Source organism: Sturnira hondurensis, unplaced genomic scaffold, assembly GCF_014824575.4.
Source record: "Sturnira hondurensis isolate 20B ecotype Veracruz unplaced genomic scaffold, ASM1482457v3 Scaffold0014584, whole genome shotgun sequence".
Lineage (NCBI taxonomy): Eukaryota > Metazoa > Chordata > Mammalia > Chiroptera > Phyllostomidae > Sturnira > Sturnira hondurensis.
Genome location: NW_028087215.1, coordinates 1,888,065 through 1,909,197, shown reverse-complemented (window position 1 = coordinate 1,909,197; position 21,133 = coordinate 1,888,065). Strand labels below are relative to the sequence as shown.

At 38.5% G+C, this 21,133-nt stretch overlaps 1 protein-coding gene across 5 annotated transcripts in view; it reads left to right on the top strand.

Moving 5' to 3' along the window:
• The window catches only part of SLC4A4 (solute carrier family 4 member 4), a 365,009-nt gene that overhangs the window by 175,266 nt on the left and 168,610 nt on the right, over nucleotides 1-21,133 (top strand). For 4 of the 5 annotated variants that reach the window (XM_037063446.1, XM_037063448.1, XM_037063449.1 and 1 more), the window contains 3 exons: nucleotides 1,109-1,244; nucleotides 11,302-11,462; nucleotides 20,820-20,999. In XM_037063446.1, coding sequence (XP_036919341.1) covers nucleotides 1,109-1,244; nucleotides 11,302-11,462; nucleotides 20,820-20,999 — 477 coding nt within the window. The remainder of the gene's footprint in view (nucleotides 1-1,108; nucleotides 1,245-11,301; nucleotides 11,463-20,819; nucleotides 21,000-21,133) is intronic. The other variant, XM_037063447.1, reaches the window with a different exon arrangement.

The following is a 21,133-nucleotide window of genomic DNA, read 5'->3' as shown; positions in this document are numbered from 1 at the left end:
ATTACAAAAAGTATCTGTAGGCTTTAGTTTTATTACATGACCATTAGTTTACTTTCTTTTTAATTTTAGTTAAGATTTTATGTATTTATTTTTAGAGAGAGGGGAAGGGAAGGAGAAAAAGAGGGAGAGAAACAGTGATGTGTGAGAAGAACATTGATCAGGTGCCTCCAACATGGGCCCCAACCGGGGCCTGGCCTACAACCCAGGCATGTGCCCTGACAGGGAATCGAACTGGCAAACTTTTGCTTTGTGGGACAGTGCCCAACACACTGAATTACATTGATCAGGGTGACCATCAGTTTCTAAATGCTATTCTTTAAAAAAAGAAGAAGAAGAAGAAGAGAAAAGTAATCTATGACTTGGAGGACATGCTAGTTAATTTTTCATTACATTATTTTTTTTTCAGAAGATGGGGTCAAAAGGAGCTAGTAGAGTGTTTAATTATGTGCTTGAGCATGTTGGAATTTTTCCCCCTCAGGTATACAATGTTTTACTTGGGCTTGTTTTTCAAATGCATTGAAGTGTGACTAAACATTTTCGGGTACTGCCATTGTGTAAAGAAGAGGCCCCATCTTGTTAAATATTCATTCATCAGCTTTGCAGTTAGCCAGTTACGAGCAGTGAGGAGCCTTTGAGGGTATAGGTGTTAGACATTGGACAGAGGGAGGGTGGGTAGGAGGCGGGCAGCTGGGAGAAACTCAGGATTGGGGTGCTCTGTCGCCCTTCCCACTGTTGTAGAAAAGATGATTGGATCAAGCTGGTCTCTGTCTAATCGTTTTGGGTGGGCCATAAGTGGGGAAGGAGGGAAGGTCATGAGGTTGGACCTCAGCTCATCTGAGGGCTAAAAAGTTCCTTGTCACACACCACAAAGACATGGAGTGCTGGCCTGCCGGACAGTAGTGGAGAGCTGAGAGACAGTTTAGAACCAAGGGAATAGAGAAGGGCTTTGATTTCTTTTTGTCCTTTGTCTGGGGATAAGCAAGGAAGATGTCCACTGAAAGTGTGGAAGGGAAACCCAACAGCTTTGGGGACAGAGGAAGAGCTCGGAGCTCCACTTTCCTCAGGGACGTGCAGCCAGTGTTTAACCGCAGTATTTTCACTTCTGCAGTCTCTCCGGCCGCAGAACGCATCCGATTCATCTTGGGCGAGGAGGATGACAGCCCGGCCCCTCCTCAGCTCTTCACCGAACTGGATGAGCTGCTGGCTGTGGATGGGCAGGAGATGGAGTGGAAGGAGACAGCGAGGTGAGGAACGGTTGATGTGTGCAGTACCGACTTGGGGGTGCAAGGGTGGGCAAGATAGCAGAGCCCGTGAGTGCGCACCTTTCTCTAAAGTTAGTGCTCTGAATAACCAGTGAGTGTGATGTTGGTTGGGTTAAGGAATAACACAATTCTTTTTCTCCTCTTTCACATTGGCATGGATGCAGGACACCCTGATTTCACTGCTGGAACATTATTTCAGTGATCCGTGTTGTTATCATTTTAACCTTTATAAGGAATTAGGAGTAAATCTGCATCCATATACTACTTAGTGGTGAAATATTTTCACCACTAAGATAAACTCAGGTACCCCAACATGATAACCTAGAGATATGTGTCCACAGTCTCCCCATGTCAAAGTATCTTGTGAGATTATGTTTGATTTATTACCCATTCCTTGCTAGGAGGGAGGTTGCAAAGACAGTAACTGGTGCCCACAAGCTTATTATTATTCCAAGTAGAAACATGTCAACTTTTAAATATCCAGTGAAAGTATGCAGGAGGTTCATCTGAATTTGGAGTTTAGAGACCTGAGTTTAGTTTCAAACTATTACCTCTAGCTGCACTTAGTTTCTCAGAACTTTGATTTAATTATCAATGGAGTAGATAATAATGCCTACTGCATATAATATATGCTTTATAATATATGTAATACATGTAAATGTAATATATGTTTAAATACATTTGTTTAAATGTGTGTATATATGAATACTCTTTGTAAATTGTTAAGCACTACACAGATATCTAAGTTTTCATTAATTTCACAATAGCAGAGCTTTTTTTCTTTCTACATACAGATTTAGTTATATGCTCCACACTGAATCTTTGCTGACCTAAAACAATGATGTAAGATGAAGATTTTTTAAAAAATATATATTTTATTGATTATGCTATTACAGTTATTCATTTTCTATCCTTTATTCCCCTCTGCCCTGCATACCCCTTTCACCTGCATTCCCCCTCCACTTAGTTCATGTCCATGGGTTGTACGTATAAGTTCTTTGCCTTCTACATTTGTTATACTATTCTTAACTTTCCCCTGTCTATTTTGTGCCTACCATTTATGCTACTTATTCTTTGTACCTTTTCCCCCCTCCCCTGATGGTAACCCTCCATGTGATCTCCATTTCTGTGAGTCTGTTCCTGTTTTAGTTGTTTGCTTAGTTTTTTGTTTGTTTGTTTTTTTAGGTTTGGTTGTTAATAGGTGTGAGTTTGTTGTCATTTTACTGTTCATATCTTTTACCTTCTTTTACTTAGATAAGTCCCTTTAATATCTCACGTAATAAGGGCTGGATGATGATGAACTCCTTTAACTTGACCTTATCTGGGAAGCAATTTATCTGCCCTTCCATTCTAAATGAAAGCTTTGCTGGGTAGAGTAATCTCAGCTGTAGGTCCTTGCCTTTCGTGACTTCAAATACTTCTTCCTAGCCCCTCCTTGCATGCAAGATTTCTTTTGAATAAGCAGCTGATAGTCTAATGCGAACTCCTTTGTAGGTAACTGTCTCCCTTTCTCTTGCTGCTTTTAAGATTCTCTATCTTTCATATAAGGTGAAGATTTTGATATAATGCAGTTATTGATCTCTCATTGTCATCATTACATGGAGATTCAATGTATTTCACTTTCATCAATAGAAGAATGTTAAGATATGCCTATTATAGTCTGTAATTTGATTCAAATCAATTAAATTGAACCAGTGTATTTTGAATGCACAGTATATGTCATGTACTGTTTTAGATACTGGGAGTACAGAAGTAAGTATTTTTATTATTTACTCTTCAGGGTCTCTCTTCATGGTGTAGTCATTGTCTCGTATTCCATCTCTATAGCAGTAACCTGGGTATTGGAAGTCCTCCACAGAGTACACTCCTAGCTCATAGAACCTCCTGCAAAAGAAGGCTTTTGAAGTGAAAACTTTTACTAGTACCTTCATTTCATTCTTTCTTTTCTTTCTTTCTAACAGAAAAAGAGAGAGAGAGAGAGAGAGTTGCCCTAGTGCAGTATGAATTAAGTGTTGGGGAGATTTTGGTCAAGTCTTGGCTTTGCTACTAACTAGCTGTTCAACTTCGGGCAAGTGATATGGTCATGTAGTCTTCCTGAGACTGAGTTTTCTCTTCTCTCAAATGAGAGTCATGTTGGGTTGCATCCTAACATGCATATTTTACAGCTCTAAAATTCCATCTCTTTTTGTATAATGGTGTACACTCTGTGTAAGTGTGTTTATGTTTAGGTGTGACTAGAAGACCTATTTTGACTCTCATTTTTATCTTAAAGTGCTGTGCAAGTACCTGTATAGATTAGAATTCAGGTGTAGCATTCAGTTTTTCTTTCAGTCAAGTGAAGAATACACTTTATTTTATATGACCCGTGATCCCTGAAATGTGGAAAGATCATAACAGTTCACTGTTATGGTAATAAACATTGAGAGAGATGGATATAGTATTTTCCTTTAAGGCTGTTAAATATTAAGGTGGTCTTGAATACTTTACTGTCCTTAAAGGCTGGATCTCTCTGTAAGCAACATGTCATTTCGTTGATGCCTTTCGTCCCTGAGAGACTGTGCTTCTGGAGAAGAAGTGTGGTGGGAGTATGCTGTGGGTCAGGGGAAGCTGCCCAGGAGAGGCATGTTTGTACATCGTCTGATCTCTATAGCCTCTCCTGTGTAGGACATGCCACAATGACTACTAATCAGTTAATCAATCATGTAGGTGATAGATATTATTGTTTTGAATTTGTCTCCCTCATTACACCAATTCATCTGAAGGCAGGGAGCGCCATATCTGTCTTTCATTACCGTGTCCCTAGTGCCTGGTGTATAATAGGTGGTCAGTAGTATTTGTTGAGTATTAGTTGAAAACTGATTGCTTTGGAAACAAATGTTCTATATATAATGCTTTCTTAAAAGTATTACTTGACCAGAGTTGGAGTTCTGTGATAATCCATTTCTGATTGATAGACAGCTGAATGACAGACCCACGGTACCCAGCACATCACCAAGAAAGCCCAAAGGAGGACTATGCTTGATGTTTTGAACTAATTCTTCAATATGCTGATGCCATCTGCTTTTGGGTGTCTAGGCCAGACTTCGTGCCTTATTTGATTGAAAACAAGTGATTGCCTGACTAATAAGCATCTCAAAATAACATGTCTAGAATTGATCTTTAAAATTTTTTTTTATTCTTGTTCAAGTACAGCTGTCTCCATTTTCTCCCTACCCCAGCCATCTCCACCTCCCACCCTTGATCCTACCCGCCTTTGGTTTTGTCCATGTGTCCCTTATACATATCCCTTATGCATATTCCTGAAAACCCTTACTCCTCCCCCTGCCATTATCACCCTCCCACCTCCCCTCTGGTTACTGTCAGTTTGTTCTTCATTTCATTTCAATGTCTCTGGTTATATTTTGCTTCCTTGTTTGTTTTTTGATTAGGTTCCACTTATATTTGAGATCATATGGTATTTGTCTTTCACCGCCTTGCTTATTTCACTTAGCATAATTCATCTACTTCAGATAAGCTCCTCCTACAGAGTTTCCCACTATGATGAATAGCCCCATTTCTCTGGTTGCTGAAGCCAGAAACATTGTAGTCTTCCTTGACTCCTGTGTCTTTCTGCACCCCTTGCTTGATCCTTTGGCAAATCCTATCTGTTTACCCTCAAAGATGTTCAGATATTCAGAATCTCACCATATCTTACATGCAGTAAGATACTATATCCATCTCTCTCAATGTTTATTAGCATAACAGTGAACTGTTGTGATCTTTCCACATTTCAGGGATCACGGGTCATATAAAATAAAGTGTATCTTACATGCCATCACCTGGTCCAAGTCACTGCTCTCTGTCACCTAGATTACTGCAAATGCTTCTTAATTAGTCTGCTACCTCCCTGCACCTGTCCGTACCTCTTCATATACTGCCCACCATGATCTTTTTGACCTCACCTGCTACTTCTGTCCCTCTTCATCACTCTGCTTGAGCCTCACTGTCCAGTCATGCTCCTGGGTCAGGGATTTTGCCTTTGCTGTCCCTGTTGCCATTTTCTTACCTTCTTTAATATTATCTTCTCAGTGACTGCCCTTTCTAAAATGAAACCTTCCCCCAACACTCTTTAGCCCCCATCCTCCATAATGTTTGTTTAGTACGTGTCAGGATTCAGCATAGTGCATGTCTTGGTGTTCTATCTTCCAAATAAAGGCAAAGCTCCACAAGGGCAGGAATTGTTGGCTGTTTTGTTTACCACTGCTTGTGCCTACAAGTGCCTGGCACATGGTCTACAATCAAGAAGTATGTGTCAGTAGGATGAATGGAGAAGTAGAACCTTGATTCTTAGTTTGCTGCTGTACCTAAATCCTGTTGGGGGGTTTGGAGGTAATATTGTCTCTAGAAATGATTTAGATTTTCAGTAATTTTTACTTCCTTCAACATACTCTGTTTTGGAATATATTTGTAGCAATTTCCAGCTGCTGTTTATGATGTCTAGTTTCCACACATGATAAGCATATTTTTCCCAATGAAAAGCTCTCAAACCTACCATAGTAATAAAAGTATAGTGCATAGAAAGAATTCATTGTGTATATAAAAATGCAGTGTGCATATTTTTCTGGCTCACCTAAAATTGAGAATTTTTGCCTTTCTGTTAATAACCTGATTGATTGACTATTTTATTCTATAGAGAACTAACCTACCAGACTTCTTCAGCTTAATGTAATTTCCACTGTTTGCACTCCCTACTAATTTTAATACCCTCCCTTTTAATGTTCTATACTTTTTAGTTGACTAGTGATTTGATATCACCAAGAACGCCCTACATTGAGTCTCAGCATTACTGTAGTTTGTGTCCTACTTAAGGGAATTCAAGTTAGCTCTATGTCCCAAAAAGTAAGGAGAATGATTTCATTAGTAGGAAAAATGTCCCCATTAACATGTTAGAAATCACAGTAGTCATGTAAAAGTACAAACAAGGGAAGCTTTTGTTTATATATAATTTGAGGTGCATCCAACTCTACTATCTTCTTTCTCACGTCTTCCCCCTGCTCTTCCCTTTCCTAAGAGTTAGAACCTTGTATTTTCACTGACTCCTCCAACAGAGTACAAGTCGAAGGCTGCCCGGGTAGAACGATCAGACCTGAAATGGGGATGTGGTCAGTGGAATGCAGAGAGCACTTTGTTTTAAAGAGCACTCCTAAGTGTTCGGTCATTAGAATACTGATACTCAGTGGTGTAGCAGTAATTATAGTGGAATATTTGGTGGTAGGGAAGAAGCCCATGTTTCTCATTAAGAATTTCCAGGTGGCTAGGTATTGGCTAATGGATTCACGGAGGAAACTGGTAAAAGAATAAGTCATGGTCCAGCTTAGGTGATGGCCCCAAACCAGGAAGAACAGCTGCCATTACCCGCAACGTCTTTATTTCTTTAGGTCAGTGATGTCTCTGCAAAAATGGTTATTGGCTTTCACTTTTATTTCAGCCACCGTTCAAATGGGTGAATTTGCCAGTGGTGGACGGTTGTAAGAAAACACATTAAAGATCATTCCCGCAATGTGATTCAGATTTTATTGCCACACCTGGGTAAAAAGGAACACAATCACAAGTCTCAACAAATGCAACAGCCAGCCGAGGAAAGGGGTATTGATGCGGTACTCCTGGTGGGACAGCACAGAGGAACACCGCTCGCTCCAGTTGGCCCTGCAGCGGTCAGGACTGACCATCAGACACAGACACGGGCACTTATCCAGGGGGTGTGGAGAGGAACCTCTCCCTCCCCGATCTACGTCGACTTCTCTTTCTCTGAGGGAGCTTCCATTTCAGATCAAGTTTATTTTTTCTGTAAGAAAAAGGCTGAAGGAAAAGGAATTTAATCATTTATGTAATATGTAATTACAACATGCATACAATTTCATATAAGTATGCACATGTATAACTTTATATAACTTTTATATATATATATATAACTTTGATAGCAGCATACATATAACTTTTGCAATAACGTTCACAGTTGACCTAGAAATTTAAGAATTTCCTTAACAATATCATTTATCCCAGATACATGCTAGCACTGGCTTCTTTCATTTGTGATGAAGCAATTACTAGTTAGCAAGAAATTTTATTATCATTTTAATAGTTTTATGAAGTTGGATTATAATCTAGGGCAAAGGCCATGCCTATTTTCTACAGTAAAGCTGTCATATTTTTAAGTTAGAGGTCTTGTCTTTGATGAATTATACTTAATCATATGATTGGAAAATTGCAAAATTCAGTGATTTCCCGTGGGTTTTCTGTTTCTTCAACAAATGAGTCGAAATACTATTGTTTGGCAGTCACTCAAGGTGCATTACTCTGCAGTGTACTTCCTCACTATTCTTCTAAGACCTCGGAATAAGTAAACTTCACCTAATAAACCCCTCTTCCAAGGTTACAACAGTTTTGTAATTGCAAGCAATTAAAAAGCCAACTTCTGAAATTAATTTTCCCATAACATGCCCAGTACCAAGGAGAAGGAAAAGGGGTATTTTTGCAAAAGGAAAAACTTATTGCAAATACACAGTTATTCTCAGTTATTAGGAAGGGTACACAGTGGCTTTTTGTATGTTTTACAATGAGAACATCTGTTGTTTTTTTACAAAGGTAATTACATGCTTCTGAAGCACCTTCACAAACTCGCTGGCACTCAGAAAGGCTGAACTTTGGCACCTTGGCCTTAGCCTCTTCTTTAATGGGTTCTATTTGAGTTGAGTAGTTTAGTTTCTTTTTCACAATTTGTCCCTGATATGTGAAGGAGGGTAGACATAGGATATATAGTTTCCAGAATAAAACTGCCTGCAAATAATCTGTTTAAATGGGCAAACCATTACTTTATGCCCCAAAGCTTGTGTTGGAAGTACCTTGAATGATCAGCTCTTTGAACAATGAGAGCAATACATTTCGAAGGAATGTAATAGCCGTTATTCAGGTTTCTTTTAAGCTATTAGCTGTGATGTGGTATGACATCATCACAACATTCAATATTTACTGAACTCAAAGTGAAATAGATGCTAAACTGAACTGTGAGATGCTTATCCCCTGGGAATTGGCTAGTTTGGAGACTACATTTCATTCCTTTATTGTTAAATCCAGACTTAAAGAGCTGTTGTATTCCAGGAAGGTGAGTAATGCTATTTCAGAAATCCAAGCTGGTTAAGATTTATAATTTATAAATATACTTTTAAAACTTGTTCAAAGTCATATTGAAGTCCAATTCAGTTGCCTACAATATATACTATGGACAGGAATAAAATAAAAGATCAATCACAAAAGAATGCAGTAGTTTTGCTCCTTAAACTTTTTTTTATTAAGCATATTATTTGGATAGTTGAGGATGGTAGTAAAAAAGAGCCATTGTGATATGTTATATGTATGTTAGGCTTAGTTTTCTTTTAAGAAATGGTTTGGCAATATAGATTTATGGCAGCTGATAAAAAGGGGGACTAATTTAGGAAGAAAGGGGGACTAATTTAGCAGGAAGTGAAGGCTATATAAAACACTCCCCTTTACTGAGTTTCTAGCTGGCTCTTGTCATTCATCTTGGACTTAAATTCTATGACCAAAGAGTTTATTCCTCAACTAATAAAAATATTCTCAAGAACAAAAACAAGGAGTAAGTACACGCTCTATAGATGACATAATTATATATAACCCTGTCTTAGTTTTATGTACTATGGAATCTTCTATCTACTAGAGTCTTATTTCGAGCAATAAATGATAACTCAAATGTAAATGTGGTTCACATAGCAATTATAAAAAAACATGGTGGGACATTCTGTGAGTCAGCATGAAGAGATAATATAGCTAAAGTTGTTCTGACAGGTATGGCTCAGTTGGTTGGACTTCATCCCACACACCAGAGGGCTGCGGGTTTGACTGCTGGTCAACACATGCCCAGACTGTGGCCTCTGTCCCTGGCTGGGCCGTGTATGAAAGGCAACCGATCAATGTTTTTCTCTCACATTGGTGTTTCTCTCCCTCTTTCTCCCTCCCTTCCCCTCTCTCTAAAATCAATAAGCATGTCCCCTGGTGTGGATTTAAAGGAAAAGGAAGAAAGAAAAATATACCTAAAGTCATCTAATGTAATGTGCTTCATAAAATGATGACTCAGCCCCAAACCTTTTATCATTTTGGCAACTGCATAGAATTCAATGAGTGTGATCTAAAATTGTCATTTTTTTCCTCACTTCTATTTCTGTGGTTCTAATACCAGCCAAAGTGAAGGACTAATTTACACACACACACACACACACACACACACACACACACAAGATTATTAAGGGTCTTTGATTCTTTCTTGGAATGTTTTGCAGCCACTTTGTAGAAATAAATAAGGTCCAGTTCTGAATGTTGAAACTTTCGGTGGTGATGTTGGCCTTTTAACTTGTGGGGGAAACCTGTAAAAATCTCCACTGCCTACATTTTGGGGATACAGGGGAAAGGAGGAGAGTCTTAGAATGGAGGGTGAGGTTGGGAGTGAGGTTGCCGTTGACATGGGGAGTTTCTTGGCTGAGAGAGGCTTCCTGAGATAGGTAACGGAGAGGACTCTTGGAATAGGGCTGAAGTGCTTCTGAGTCACTTGAGTGTTGGGCTTGATTAAAATTCTAATTTTCGTTGACTCTGTGGCTGATCTCTTGATCTTTTTTCACTCCTGGTTCTGCTAATGTGTTTTTCTCCCTCCTCTGGGCATGGTGAGTGGTCTATAAATATCTTATGTAGAGCTTCCTCTGATCTCTGCCCTTTGTTCTCTGGCTTTAGCGAGCTAGGTGAGCATTTAGCTTTTCTAGGGAAACATTTTTCAATCATTAAACCTTTGGGCGAAGAATGTAGAAAAACAGTTTTTTAACCTCCCCCTGTTTATCTTTTCAATATCTTTCAGAATGTTTGAAGTGATATAAAAAGTGTTTTTCTTTGGGTCATGATAAGTAGCAAAATGATAATGCTTCCCCCCCCTTTTTTTTACCAGTATAAGAAGAATCTATATGTATAGTATGTGAGACATAAAAACTGTCAACTGGGTTTTGCTCTCATTTCCATTAAACATTTTTATTGATATATAGATTGATAAGCTATTAAAATGTCTAAGAGTCTTAGAAAAAGCTATGCAAGAGGGTTGTTTGCTCCACTGCTAAGATGAATACATCTGTTATAATCAGAAGATGTGTTGTTAATTGAGTTTGCATATTTTTGAACACATGTGGAGCTAGATTTAAGGAGGGGACATGGGTCAGCTGAGAAATATGTAATATATTAAAGTAAGACATAGCAACACATGCTCACCTACTGTAGGCATTAAAAGGGAATTTTGTATTTACCTGACCATTTCATACACTATGTTTTTCAAATATTTAAGATAAATATTGCCCTGGCTGGTGTGGTTCAGTGGGTTGAGCATCATCCTATAAACTGTGGGGTCACTGGTTCGATTCCTGGTCAGGGCACAGGCCTGGGTTGCGGGTCAGGTTCTTGGTTGGGCGTGGTCGAGATGTGGCGATCAATATTTCTCTCTCACATCAATGTTTCTCTTCTTCTCTTTCTCCCTCCCTTCCCCGTCTCTACAAATAAATACATAAAAATCTTTGAAAAGATAAATATTGGTTCATAACTGATATTTCACTTTATGTAAACTTGCCTTGTGAAGTCATAACAGAATTCTCACAGTAGTGGCTATTTTTTTACACATTGTAGGCTCTACCTAAGTGGAGAATTTCATGAGGCATATTTTTCTACCTTATTTTAAAAAATTAGCTATTCTTAAGGATTCCATGGTTACTGCTAGATATAAAACCAGGAAGGCTTTGGTTCCTTTTGGTTTTCTTGCTAACTGTAGGGAAGGGTGAAGACTCTGTTTGGCGTATTTATAAAAATGAAACAATGAATGATATAATATGCTTTTAAGACTCCAGGAAAGGAGGCATGTTGACAGTGCTGGTGGGCATGGAAATGGAGGGGCTGATGTTGCTCTTTCCAGGGTAGCCAAAACACTTTTAATTGCCACTTACTAATCTCATGTTCCCAGGTGGATTAAGTTCGAAGAAAAAGTGGAACAGGGCGGGGAGAGATGGAGCAAGCCCCATGTGGCCACGCTATCCCTTCACAGCTTATTTGAGTTGAGGACGTGTATGGAGAAAGGATCCATCATGCTTGACAAGGAGGCTGCTTCTCTCCCACAGTTGGTGGGTAAGTATGATGTTTTAAGTACCTATCATTTTTTCAGCTTTTCCTACCTATTTGTGAGTCTCCATCAATACAGATGACCTCTAGTGTAAGCAGAGTTGAATATTCTGGAACATGTATTTCCTTTTTTTATGGTATGAAACTAGTAAGGTTTATTGTAGAAAATTTGGAAAATACAGACGAATGTTAAGAAGAAAATTTAAAAAGCCAATCATTGCACCTATATCTGGTCATAGTCATTGTTAACATTTTGGCATATTTTCCTGCAGTTTTTTTCCATCTTCTCTCTTACGCTTTTCATTTCGTATGTTATCTTACAGAAATTAACATTGGCATTATATTGTATATATACAGGTTTGCATTTATTTCTTTCACTTATTAGCATAGGACTAATATTTTGAGTGGAGCCTCCACCCAACCCTTCTTTCTGTTGGACTGGATTTCTGGACACTAGGTTTCTGCAACTCTTTGACCTTAGAACTGAGCTTCTCTGGGCCAAAGTTTTGTCATCTGTAAAACAGGGTTTAAATCCTCGTAGAAAGGAAAACAGTATAGTTCCGGGGTCGGGGCTGATTTGTAGGTAGAAGTCAAGCTCCTTGAACTGCATGTAGAGAAAAGTTGTGTGAGGCAAGAAGCCAGCAGAATATTACGGGTTAGTGACTGAGTCAGGCCACGCCAGCTCCCAGTAGCATTTGCACAACCGCCTGTGACTCAGTGAACCTAATGGTGCAGGGCAGCTTTGGCATCTTTTGCAATTAGTGTTGTGTAGTGAATGTTAACTCATCGTGTTGAACACCTTGGGCACATACCACTACATTCCAAATAGTAGTAATTGTTTTTATTTTTTAGCAAGTGTTTGGCCTAAGTGGCCTTATTACCCTTCAGATCTAGGTGTAGAGAAAACAGCATAGATGTGTTATTCATTGAGCACACTCTCAAAAACAGCTGCAGGGGCTTTGCCTATTGTCCCTAGGAAAACTTTATGATTAGGTGACCATTGGGCCTGATTGGATGACTGTACTTTCCCACAGGGTCTGTAAGGTGCCCACCTTGGGATTATGGGGACGAGGATGTGGATCATGGCTCTGCAGAAAGTGACCAGTGTAAAATTTCTGTATGATTTCAGCTTGCTGCAAAATTTCTTTGACTGTCTTTAGACAAAAGTCTTGTCTGTGGCATCTGTGTCTTTATAATAGACAATGGGAAGGCTGTAGCATTTATATTGAGAGAAAAGATTAGTTGTCAAATGAGGCATATATCTAGCTGATGTATATGTATGTATTCCATTCTTCAGAGAGCTTATTAGTTAGATTTGCAAGGAAACTCCACACTTTTCATGCATCTGAGGTATTTAAGGTGCAAACAGAGAAGGGAGAAAGACTAATGTGAAGGCGCTGGGTGGAGAGAATTAATTAGTTCATGCATTTGTTCGGCAGTGGTGTGTAAGCTTCTACAATGTGCCATTTACTGTTCCAGGCCCTGGAATTAGGTTTGCAAATCCACCACTTTGTAAATGAGATAAGTCACAAGTCCACGTCTCCACAGTCAGTTAGGAGATAATGTAGGAAGTACTGCTCCATGTAAATTTTTCATGTTTGACAAGGCAGGTGAGGCTGAAATGGACATTTGACTTATGCAGAGAGATCTTGGATTGTCGTACCGAGGGAAGGTGGAGCTGTCTACCAAGACAGAGCAAACAGAAGGAATGGTTTCTTGGGCAATTGGCTCCACTGATTTTTTTTTTTTAAACTAAATTGAAACTTTTATGTGAAAATTTATTGTGTTGTTTGGATTTATTTTTCTTAATATTTTTTTATCATTGAAACTCTTGAAGCTTTCAAATTCAATAGCTGAATAATGACTATGTTACTTTAGCCAAACAATTCTTTGAACCAGAGACTATAAAGGGTAAGGAGTCTTCCTTCTTCCTTGTGGCGGCTTCTTCTGCAACTCAGCAACAAGAGTGTAAAATCAGGAACATTAAGATTCTAAGTTGAATAAAGGCATTCATTTCATGGTAAATCTGTTCTTCACATACAATGAGTGATAAGTCAGTTTTTCTTCTAAGACATCTTATGAATGAACTAGGGTATAACAATAAGTTATCTCAGTGATGCGAATACAAGTCATACTTCAGTAGAAACAGAAACATGGAGAACAAAAACATGTCTCCTAACAGAATAATTTGTATATTGATGATTTAAAGTTTTATAATTCTATGCTAATTAAAAAATAAAAACATAGGCCAAGCACCTTCCAGAACTGAAAGCATAATCCCAAATAACAGGTTGCCAATATTGTTTCGTGAGTGTCCTCCCTAAATAGCCGATCACACTAGAATGCACTCTTAAACATACATGTGTCAATCCTCATCTGTGGCTTCTTTCACTCATTATAAAAGGCTGCATGAGAGATTATTTTCTTAAAAAGTATCATGATTAGCAAAGATTAATCCAGTTTTTGAATGAACATTTCTGTATTCTTAGACTTTAAGAACTCACCTGGAGTGAAAATGTCTGAAATCGGACAAGTTGAAAAAATGCATTAGACTCACGTATGTGCAGGGCAAGGCAGACATTACGCTGTGACCTGGTGATGTATAGGCGTTCTAAGGGGAGAAGAGCCCTTGTGGTTTAAAGGTCACCAGTAAGGTTCCTATATTAAGAAGAAAAAGTCTTACTCTAGTCTTTTGTTACTGCCTGATACTTCGTTGTTTGGAGATTTATTTCACTGAGCCAAGTCCTCTGTTAAAATGCGCTACCATCTGACAAAGTCACACATTAATTCCATGAGACTCAGGGTGAAGGTGTAGACAGGGTGGTGAATTTAAAGTTGAAGGGGGTTTAGTGAAAGGCTACCCCACTAGCATTTATGATCATGGGATGGAGGAGGCAAGTTACTTAACCCCTCAGTGGTTTCAGTTTACTCCTTTGTGGAGACAAGATGAAGGTGGACCTTTCAGGGTGGTTGTGAGAGTTAAGGGAGGACATCCGGCGTGATTATTATATACTCACAGAACTATCTCAGTATGCATGGGTTTGTCCAGGTCTTTCTGTGTGTCAGCAATCAGAGGGCAGAGTGAGAGAGGTGCTCAGGAACTTCATGGACAAAAGAGGAGATTCTGAAAGATGTAGTGGTTGAAACTGGGAATAACAGCTTCTTTGCTGTACCTGGAGTTGGTCAGTGATGGTGACGAAAGTTAAAGTTGAATTATATACTTGGACAATTTTCGTGTAAAACTGCCATTGGGATCTTCATCACTAGAAAGAACCTTTTAATGAGCTTCTGGTCTTCCGCAGCCAACTGTCATTTTACATGAAGTAGAAGACAGAGTCCCACATTACATTGGAGACTTGTCAGCCAATGGCCAGAGGGGTTCTGGTATTTACTAAATTTAAGGAAGGTTCTTCAAGCCTTCTTCAAGTGTTCTTTAAGGAACACAGAGAACACTCTGTTTTCTCGCTTTAGTTTTTTATTACTTTTTATTATCAGCTGTGATCTGAACTTTTTCTCTAGCCTCCACATATTTACTTTAAAAACTGTCATTAAATTTTAAAATTAGATACTACTAGGTCACTGTGAGGTACAATCAGTTAGTAATACGTTTACTCGTCAGCCCCTGGGCCAAGCAGGCAGAGAGCCAGTGGTGTCATTCTGGAGCTGAGTGAAAAAAAGTCATAAACAACTGATAAGTCAATAAAACAATTCATAAGCAAAAGGAAGGAAAAAAAGAAAGGACCAAATTGGCAGGAGTGCAAGGAGAACATGTTTGAGAAAGTGTAACTGGCTGAAAAGAAATACTTTCTTAAGAATATTTTATAGGTTATGCTATTAGAGTAGTCCCATTTTTTCCTCCCATTTATCCCCCTCCCCCTCCCACTTCCATGCCCTCCAGCATTCTCCTCCACCATAGTTCAAGTCCATGGCTCATACGTATAAATTCTTGGCTTCTCCATTTCCTATGCTATTCTTAACATCCCTCTGTCTATTTTTTTTCACATCTTTTTGTTGTCGTTCAAGTATAGTTGTCTCCATTTCCCTACCACCGCTCCCCTCCATCCCAGCCCTCCCCACTTCTCACCCTTGATCCTGCCCCACTTTGGTTTTCTCCATGTGTCTGAAAAGAAATACTTAAAAATCCCCTGAAACAACCTAAACCTTGCAGAGAGTTAAAAAACAGAAAGGAAAAAAAAAGCCCTTATATTATTTTAAATGGCAGAAGATGGCATGCTAACTTAGAGAGTTATTGTCATTATGTGGTTATCATAAATTATTATTTTTAGCAGAGGATTAAGTGGAGTTGTTTTGTCCTGAATCTAGTTTAGAGTTATGTGCAGCTAAGTCTTTTTAAAAAAAATATTTATTTTTAGAAAGAGAGGAAGGGAGAGAAACATCAGTTTATTGTTCCACTTATTCATGCATTTATTTGTAGATTTCTTGTATGTACCTGTCCGGGAATCAAACCTGCCACCTTGGCATATTGGGATGATGCTCTAACCAACTGAGCTACCTGGCCAGGGCCTGCAGCTAAGTCTTAAAAGAAGCATCTCCCTTCCACTCCATTTATCGCAACAAATTTATGTCAACAAATGAGAAGAAAAAAATAATAGCAAGTGTGATTTTATCAAACAAACAATAGCTAGCTTTTTAGCCCTTTCTGCAGTCTACCTGCTGTTTCTTGGTGGCATCTTAGTGGCATGTAACGGAGATCTGGGAGGCATCTCCCCTTCCTGCAGGGGCAAAGGTACCTGGTCATGAGCAGTGGGAGACTCTTTAAGCAGACTTTATTTCTTACACTGGTATTTAAAAATTTAGCCTCCATTCCCAGTCAGGGTTGTGGCCCAGGTCCCCATTTGGCAGTGTGCGACAGGCAACTGATTGCTATGTCTCTTGCACATTGATGTTTCTCTCCCTCTTTCTCCTTCCCTTCTTTTCCCTTTAAAAATAAATAAAATCTTAAAAAAAGAATTAAAAAAATAAATAAAATAAAAATTCAGCCTAATTCTGATTCTCTTCCGAACCTCTTCTTATTTTCTTCATAAAGAAACCCTACTTATAGAAAAATGTACTTTTGAAGCATAAAACATCATTTTCACTGATTATTTTAGTAGCTTATTATTACTATTATTATAATTCTACATTTAAAGAGTGTCATTCGTATATGAAACTATGTAAATGGGAATTTTCCTTTTCTGTTAAGTTAAAAAAATTTAAGTCATTTCAGGTATTTTTTATTGTGATGGAAAATGGATTAGGAAAATGTAGCTCTGTTTTTGGAGTTCTCATTTTTATATTTAAAGCCGTTCCTGGGCTGTCGCTATTGGCAGATGTGTTAGTCAAGTTGTTTTTTGCTTTTTATACCTTTTTTATTTTCAAAATGGTAATATATTTTTGTTTTATCAAAAATCTATGTTCATTTTTATATAATCTAGAAAAATATAACACAAAAATCAAAATACCACAAATCTGATCTTTTACAGCTATCTTCCCAGTAGTTTTTTATACATCTGTTTACACATATGACACTTATTTTATAGAATGTGACCATACTATAACACTTTAATCTAATTATTTAAACTTAAAAACATAATGCAAATTATTTTTCCATGTCATTAAATATACATATAGACATTTTAATGGCTGCAAAATATTTAAAAATCTATTATTGGGCATTGAAATTGCCTTCAAGTTTGTTTTTTTGATTATCCAAATTTTATTGTATTTTAAACTCTATTTTACTGATTATGCTATTACAGTTGTCCCATTTTTTTCTTCCCTTTATTGCCCTCTGCCCTGCACCATGCCTTCCACCAGCATCTCCCTCAGTTCATGTCCATGGGTTGTACATATAAGTTCTTTGATTTCTCCATTTCCTATACTATTCTTAACCTTCCCCTGTCTATTTTGTACCTACCATTTATGCTTCTTATTCCCTGTACATTTTCCACCATCTTCTTCCCTTGCTCTCTCCACTGATAACCTTCCATTAGACTGTCAGCTGCTTTCTCAAAAGAGACCTTGTAGGCAAGAAGGGCCTGGAAAGAAGTATTCCAAGTCATGAAATCCAAAGACCTACAGCCAAGATTGCTCTATCCAGCAAAGCTTTCATTTAGAATGGAAGGGCAGATAAAGTGCTTCTCAGATAAGGTCAAGTTCAAGGAGTTCATCATCACCAAGCCCTTATTTTATGAAATGTTAAAGGGACTTATCTAAGAAAAAGAAGATAAAAAAGTGTGAACAGTAAAAAGACAGCAAACTCACAGGTGTTAACAACCACACCTAAAACAAAAGCAAACTAAGCAAACAACTAAAACAGGAACAGAACCACAGAAATGGAGATCACATGGAGGGTTAGCAAGAGGGGAGTGGGAGGAGGAGAAGGGGGGAGAAGGTACAGAAAATAAGTAGCATAGACGGTAGGTAGAAAATAGACAGGGGGAGGGTAAGAATAGTATAGGAAATGTAGAAACTAAAGAACTTACGACACGTGAACTTATGAACTAAAGGGGAGGAATGTGGGAGGGAGGGGGTGTGCAAGGTAGAGGGGAATGCAGGAGGGGAAATGGGGCAACTGTAATGGCATAATCACTAAAATATATTTTAAAATGTATACAAATTCACAACAAATTAAATAAATTCACAACTATCAACAACTGAACCTAAACACAAAAACAAAAACTAAGCAAACAAGTAGGGCAGAACAGATTCACAGAAATGGAGATCACGTGGAGCCTTCAAGTTTTTATTGCAAAGAAAAGAAGTGAACGTTTTTGTCACTTCTTTTGTGTTTGTGAAATTAGTTATTTCTTCAATATAGATTTCTAATGGTGAGGTATTCAAAGGGTTTGAACACATGAAAGGGTTTTGTTATGTGGTTGCCGCTTGGCCTTCTGGGAGGGTTGCGCTTGTCACCACAGTCGTCATCAGTGTGTGGAGCTGCCTGTAGCGCACATCCTTCACATCACTGGGGATCAGCCTTTTAAATTGCCACTTTGATGGATTAACAAATACCTCATGATTGGTTACATTTCTGTTGTTTTGCAGAAACTCTACATATATCAATTTTTTTTTGTCTAGAGTTTCCTTTTCAAATAAAAGTATTGTGTGATATGGAAAAAAGATGTAAACTATGAATCAGAAACCCTGGTTTTATTGGGGGGCTTGCCTCTAATTAGGCTATGTCTGTCAGCAAGTCTCTGTTGCCCTGTGTGTAACAAGGGGTTGAACTTGACACTCCCTGAGGTTCCCTTCAGCTCCGCTGTCATCTAAGGTTGGCACATTCTTTCCCAATCGGTAATGTCTGTGGGATTTTGAACACAGAAGGCTTAATTTCAGTCAGTGTGGTTGTGAAATGTGACTGCCCCCACTTTCCTTGAAAGGTTTTGTAGTTTATGCTTAAAGAGATCCCTGCAATGTGGGCCATTTGTATAGGAAGGTAATGAAGGGCATAAGCCACACAGATCTTTTAACCTGTTCTAACCTGTGATTTCCAGGCATTAGTAACAGAGGACTGGCTGTGGCACATGTAGGACTGGTTTGAAATTACAAGGGAGGGCAAGACTAGAGGGAGGCCCCAGCGGGAAGGACAGATGAAAAGCACTTTAATCCACAACCCTGGAATTAGAGTAGGAGTTTGGTAACACTTGAGCAGATATGCTGGGGCCGTTTGTTTATTTTTATGCTTCTTCTGTAAAATGGACTTTCTACATTGAACAAGGCTTAAAAGGGAAAGTAGAGAGGTTGTGTTTAGCAGCACTTAATTATTTTGCTGTGGAGCAGAGCTTCAATTGTAATTATAGAAGCAGTTCTGAGAGTTTTACTGAGAAAGGTTTGCACAGTTAAAAATACTGAGAGCTAAAGGCCATTGTCAAAGCAAAACATTCCTATGGGAAAAGCTTCCTGCCTTGCGCAGGCTCCTTACTGAGTGGCCCAGAGTTATGTGGCATTTATGGCACCTGTGTGGGCACAGGATGGCACATCCTGGGTTCAGCCTCTGCTCGGCCCCCAAACAGTTGATTGTACACTGTGTAAATCATTAGTTTCCAGCCAAAGGCTGTGAGGCCAGTTCTGTGGCTGACTTGTGAAAAAGGGAATTTCTTATTGTTTATTTTTTCTCAGTTACAGTTTATATTCAATATTAATTTTGGATTAGTTTCAGGTGTACAGCAGAGTTGTTAGACAATCGTATGCTTTGCAAAGTGTTTCCATACCCACCTGGCACTATAGATAGTTATTGCAATATTGTTGACTGTGCTCCCATGCTGTGCATTACGTCTTCACGCCCATCTTATTTTTGATTAGAGGGCAACTTGTCCATCCGCAGACCCACCCACGGAGCAGTTTCTATGAAACGCAGTCATCTAGTTAAACCCATTTTTAAAAGGGCTCATAGAAAATTTAATTTTTTATAGTAAGACTAAGATGTTCAAATTTCATACAAAATTCTAGTCAGGTTATAGTTTTAAATGACTAATGGAATATATTAGGGAGGCTTTAGTTGGATCTAAATAAGCATTTCTTCTTACATAAGACTAAGGCATAATTTTATAGCACAATTGCATTATTGGATTAATTGGTGTTCAAATAACCTGATATAGGGAAAGGCATTGTTGTTGTTATCCTTTATTTGGTCTTATTATAAAGAAAATAAAACATGATAGAAGAATTTAGAGAACTACGTTAAAAAATCAATAATGTTGCTACTTTAAATTTTGCATGTGCTCTTCAAGTTTTTTTCCATATCATTTATACTTCTGGCACACTTGCTGAGAGAGTCCATGAAATTTTCTTTTTTTTAAAAAAAAGACTATTTGCTTATTTTAGAGGGGAAGGGAGGGAGAAAGACAGGGAGAGAAAGCTCAGTGTGGTTGCCTCTTGCGTACCCGCCACTGGGGACCGGGCCCACAACCCAGGCATGTGCCCTGACTGGGGATGGAACTGGTGACCCTTTGGTGCAGGTTGTCACTCAGTCCACTGAGCCAAACCAGCCAGGGCCAGTACATGAAATTTTCTAATCTTACCTTTTTTCTTACATTTTACTGAAAAATGTAAATTACTGATGTGTTGTGTTAGTCATAGAATAACTGATTAATGTGAATTCACTATTAACTGGGATTTAAAAAATAACCAAGACAATTTTTCCTCTCCAACAATGTAATTAATACTGGAATATTTATAACTCTGTCATTAATATCAATATCCTTTGTACCCTGTATCTTTACCTTTCACATACAGTGGGAAGTTTGAAATTTGGAAAACAGTATATTGATATTAAATTTGAGGTTGCCATCTATAAATTTAGAGTAAAAAATTAACTTTGTGGTCTTGTGACTTTTTGTTTTTGTTTTGTTTTTGTGTCAGAGATGATTGTTGACCATCAGATTGAGATAGGCCTTTTGAAACCTGACCTTAAAGATAAGGTGACCTACACTTTGCTCCGGAAGCACCGGCATCAAACCAAGAAATCCAACCTTCGATCCCTGGCTGACATCGGGAAGACAGTCTCCAGTGCAAGTAGGATGTTTACCAACCCTGATAATGGTAATGCAGGGGCCAACTGGCTGCTGCTCTCTTTACCAGTCCCACTCACCTTTATCCATCTCTTGTCATCTTTTTTTAAACCCCCTCTCCATATTTTTTTCTCAAGTTCACGTGCCATAGCCATTTCATAATGA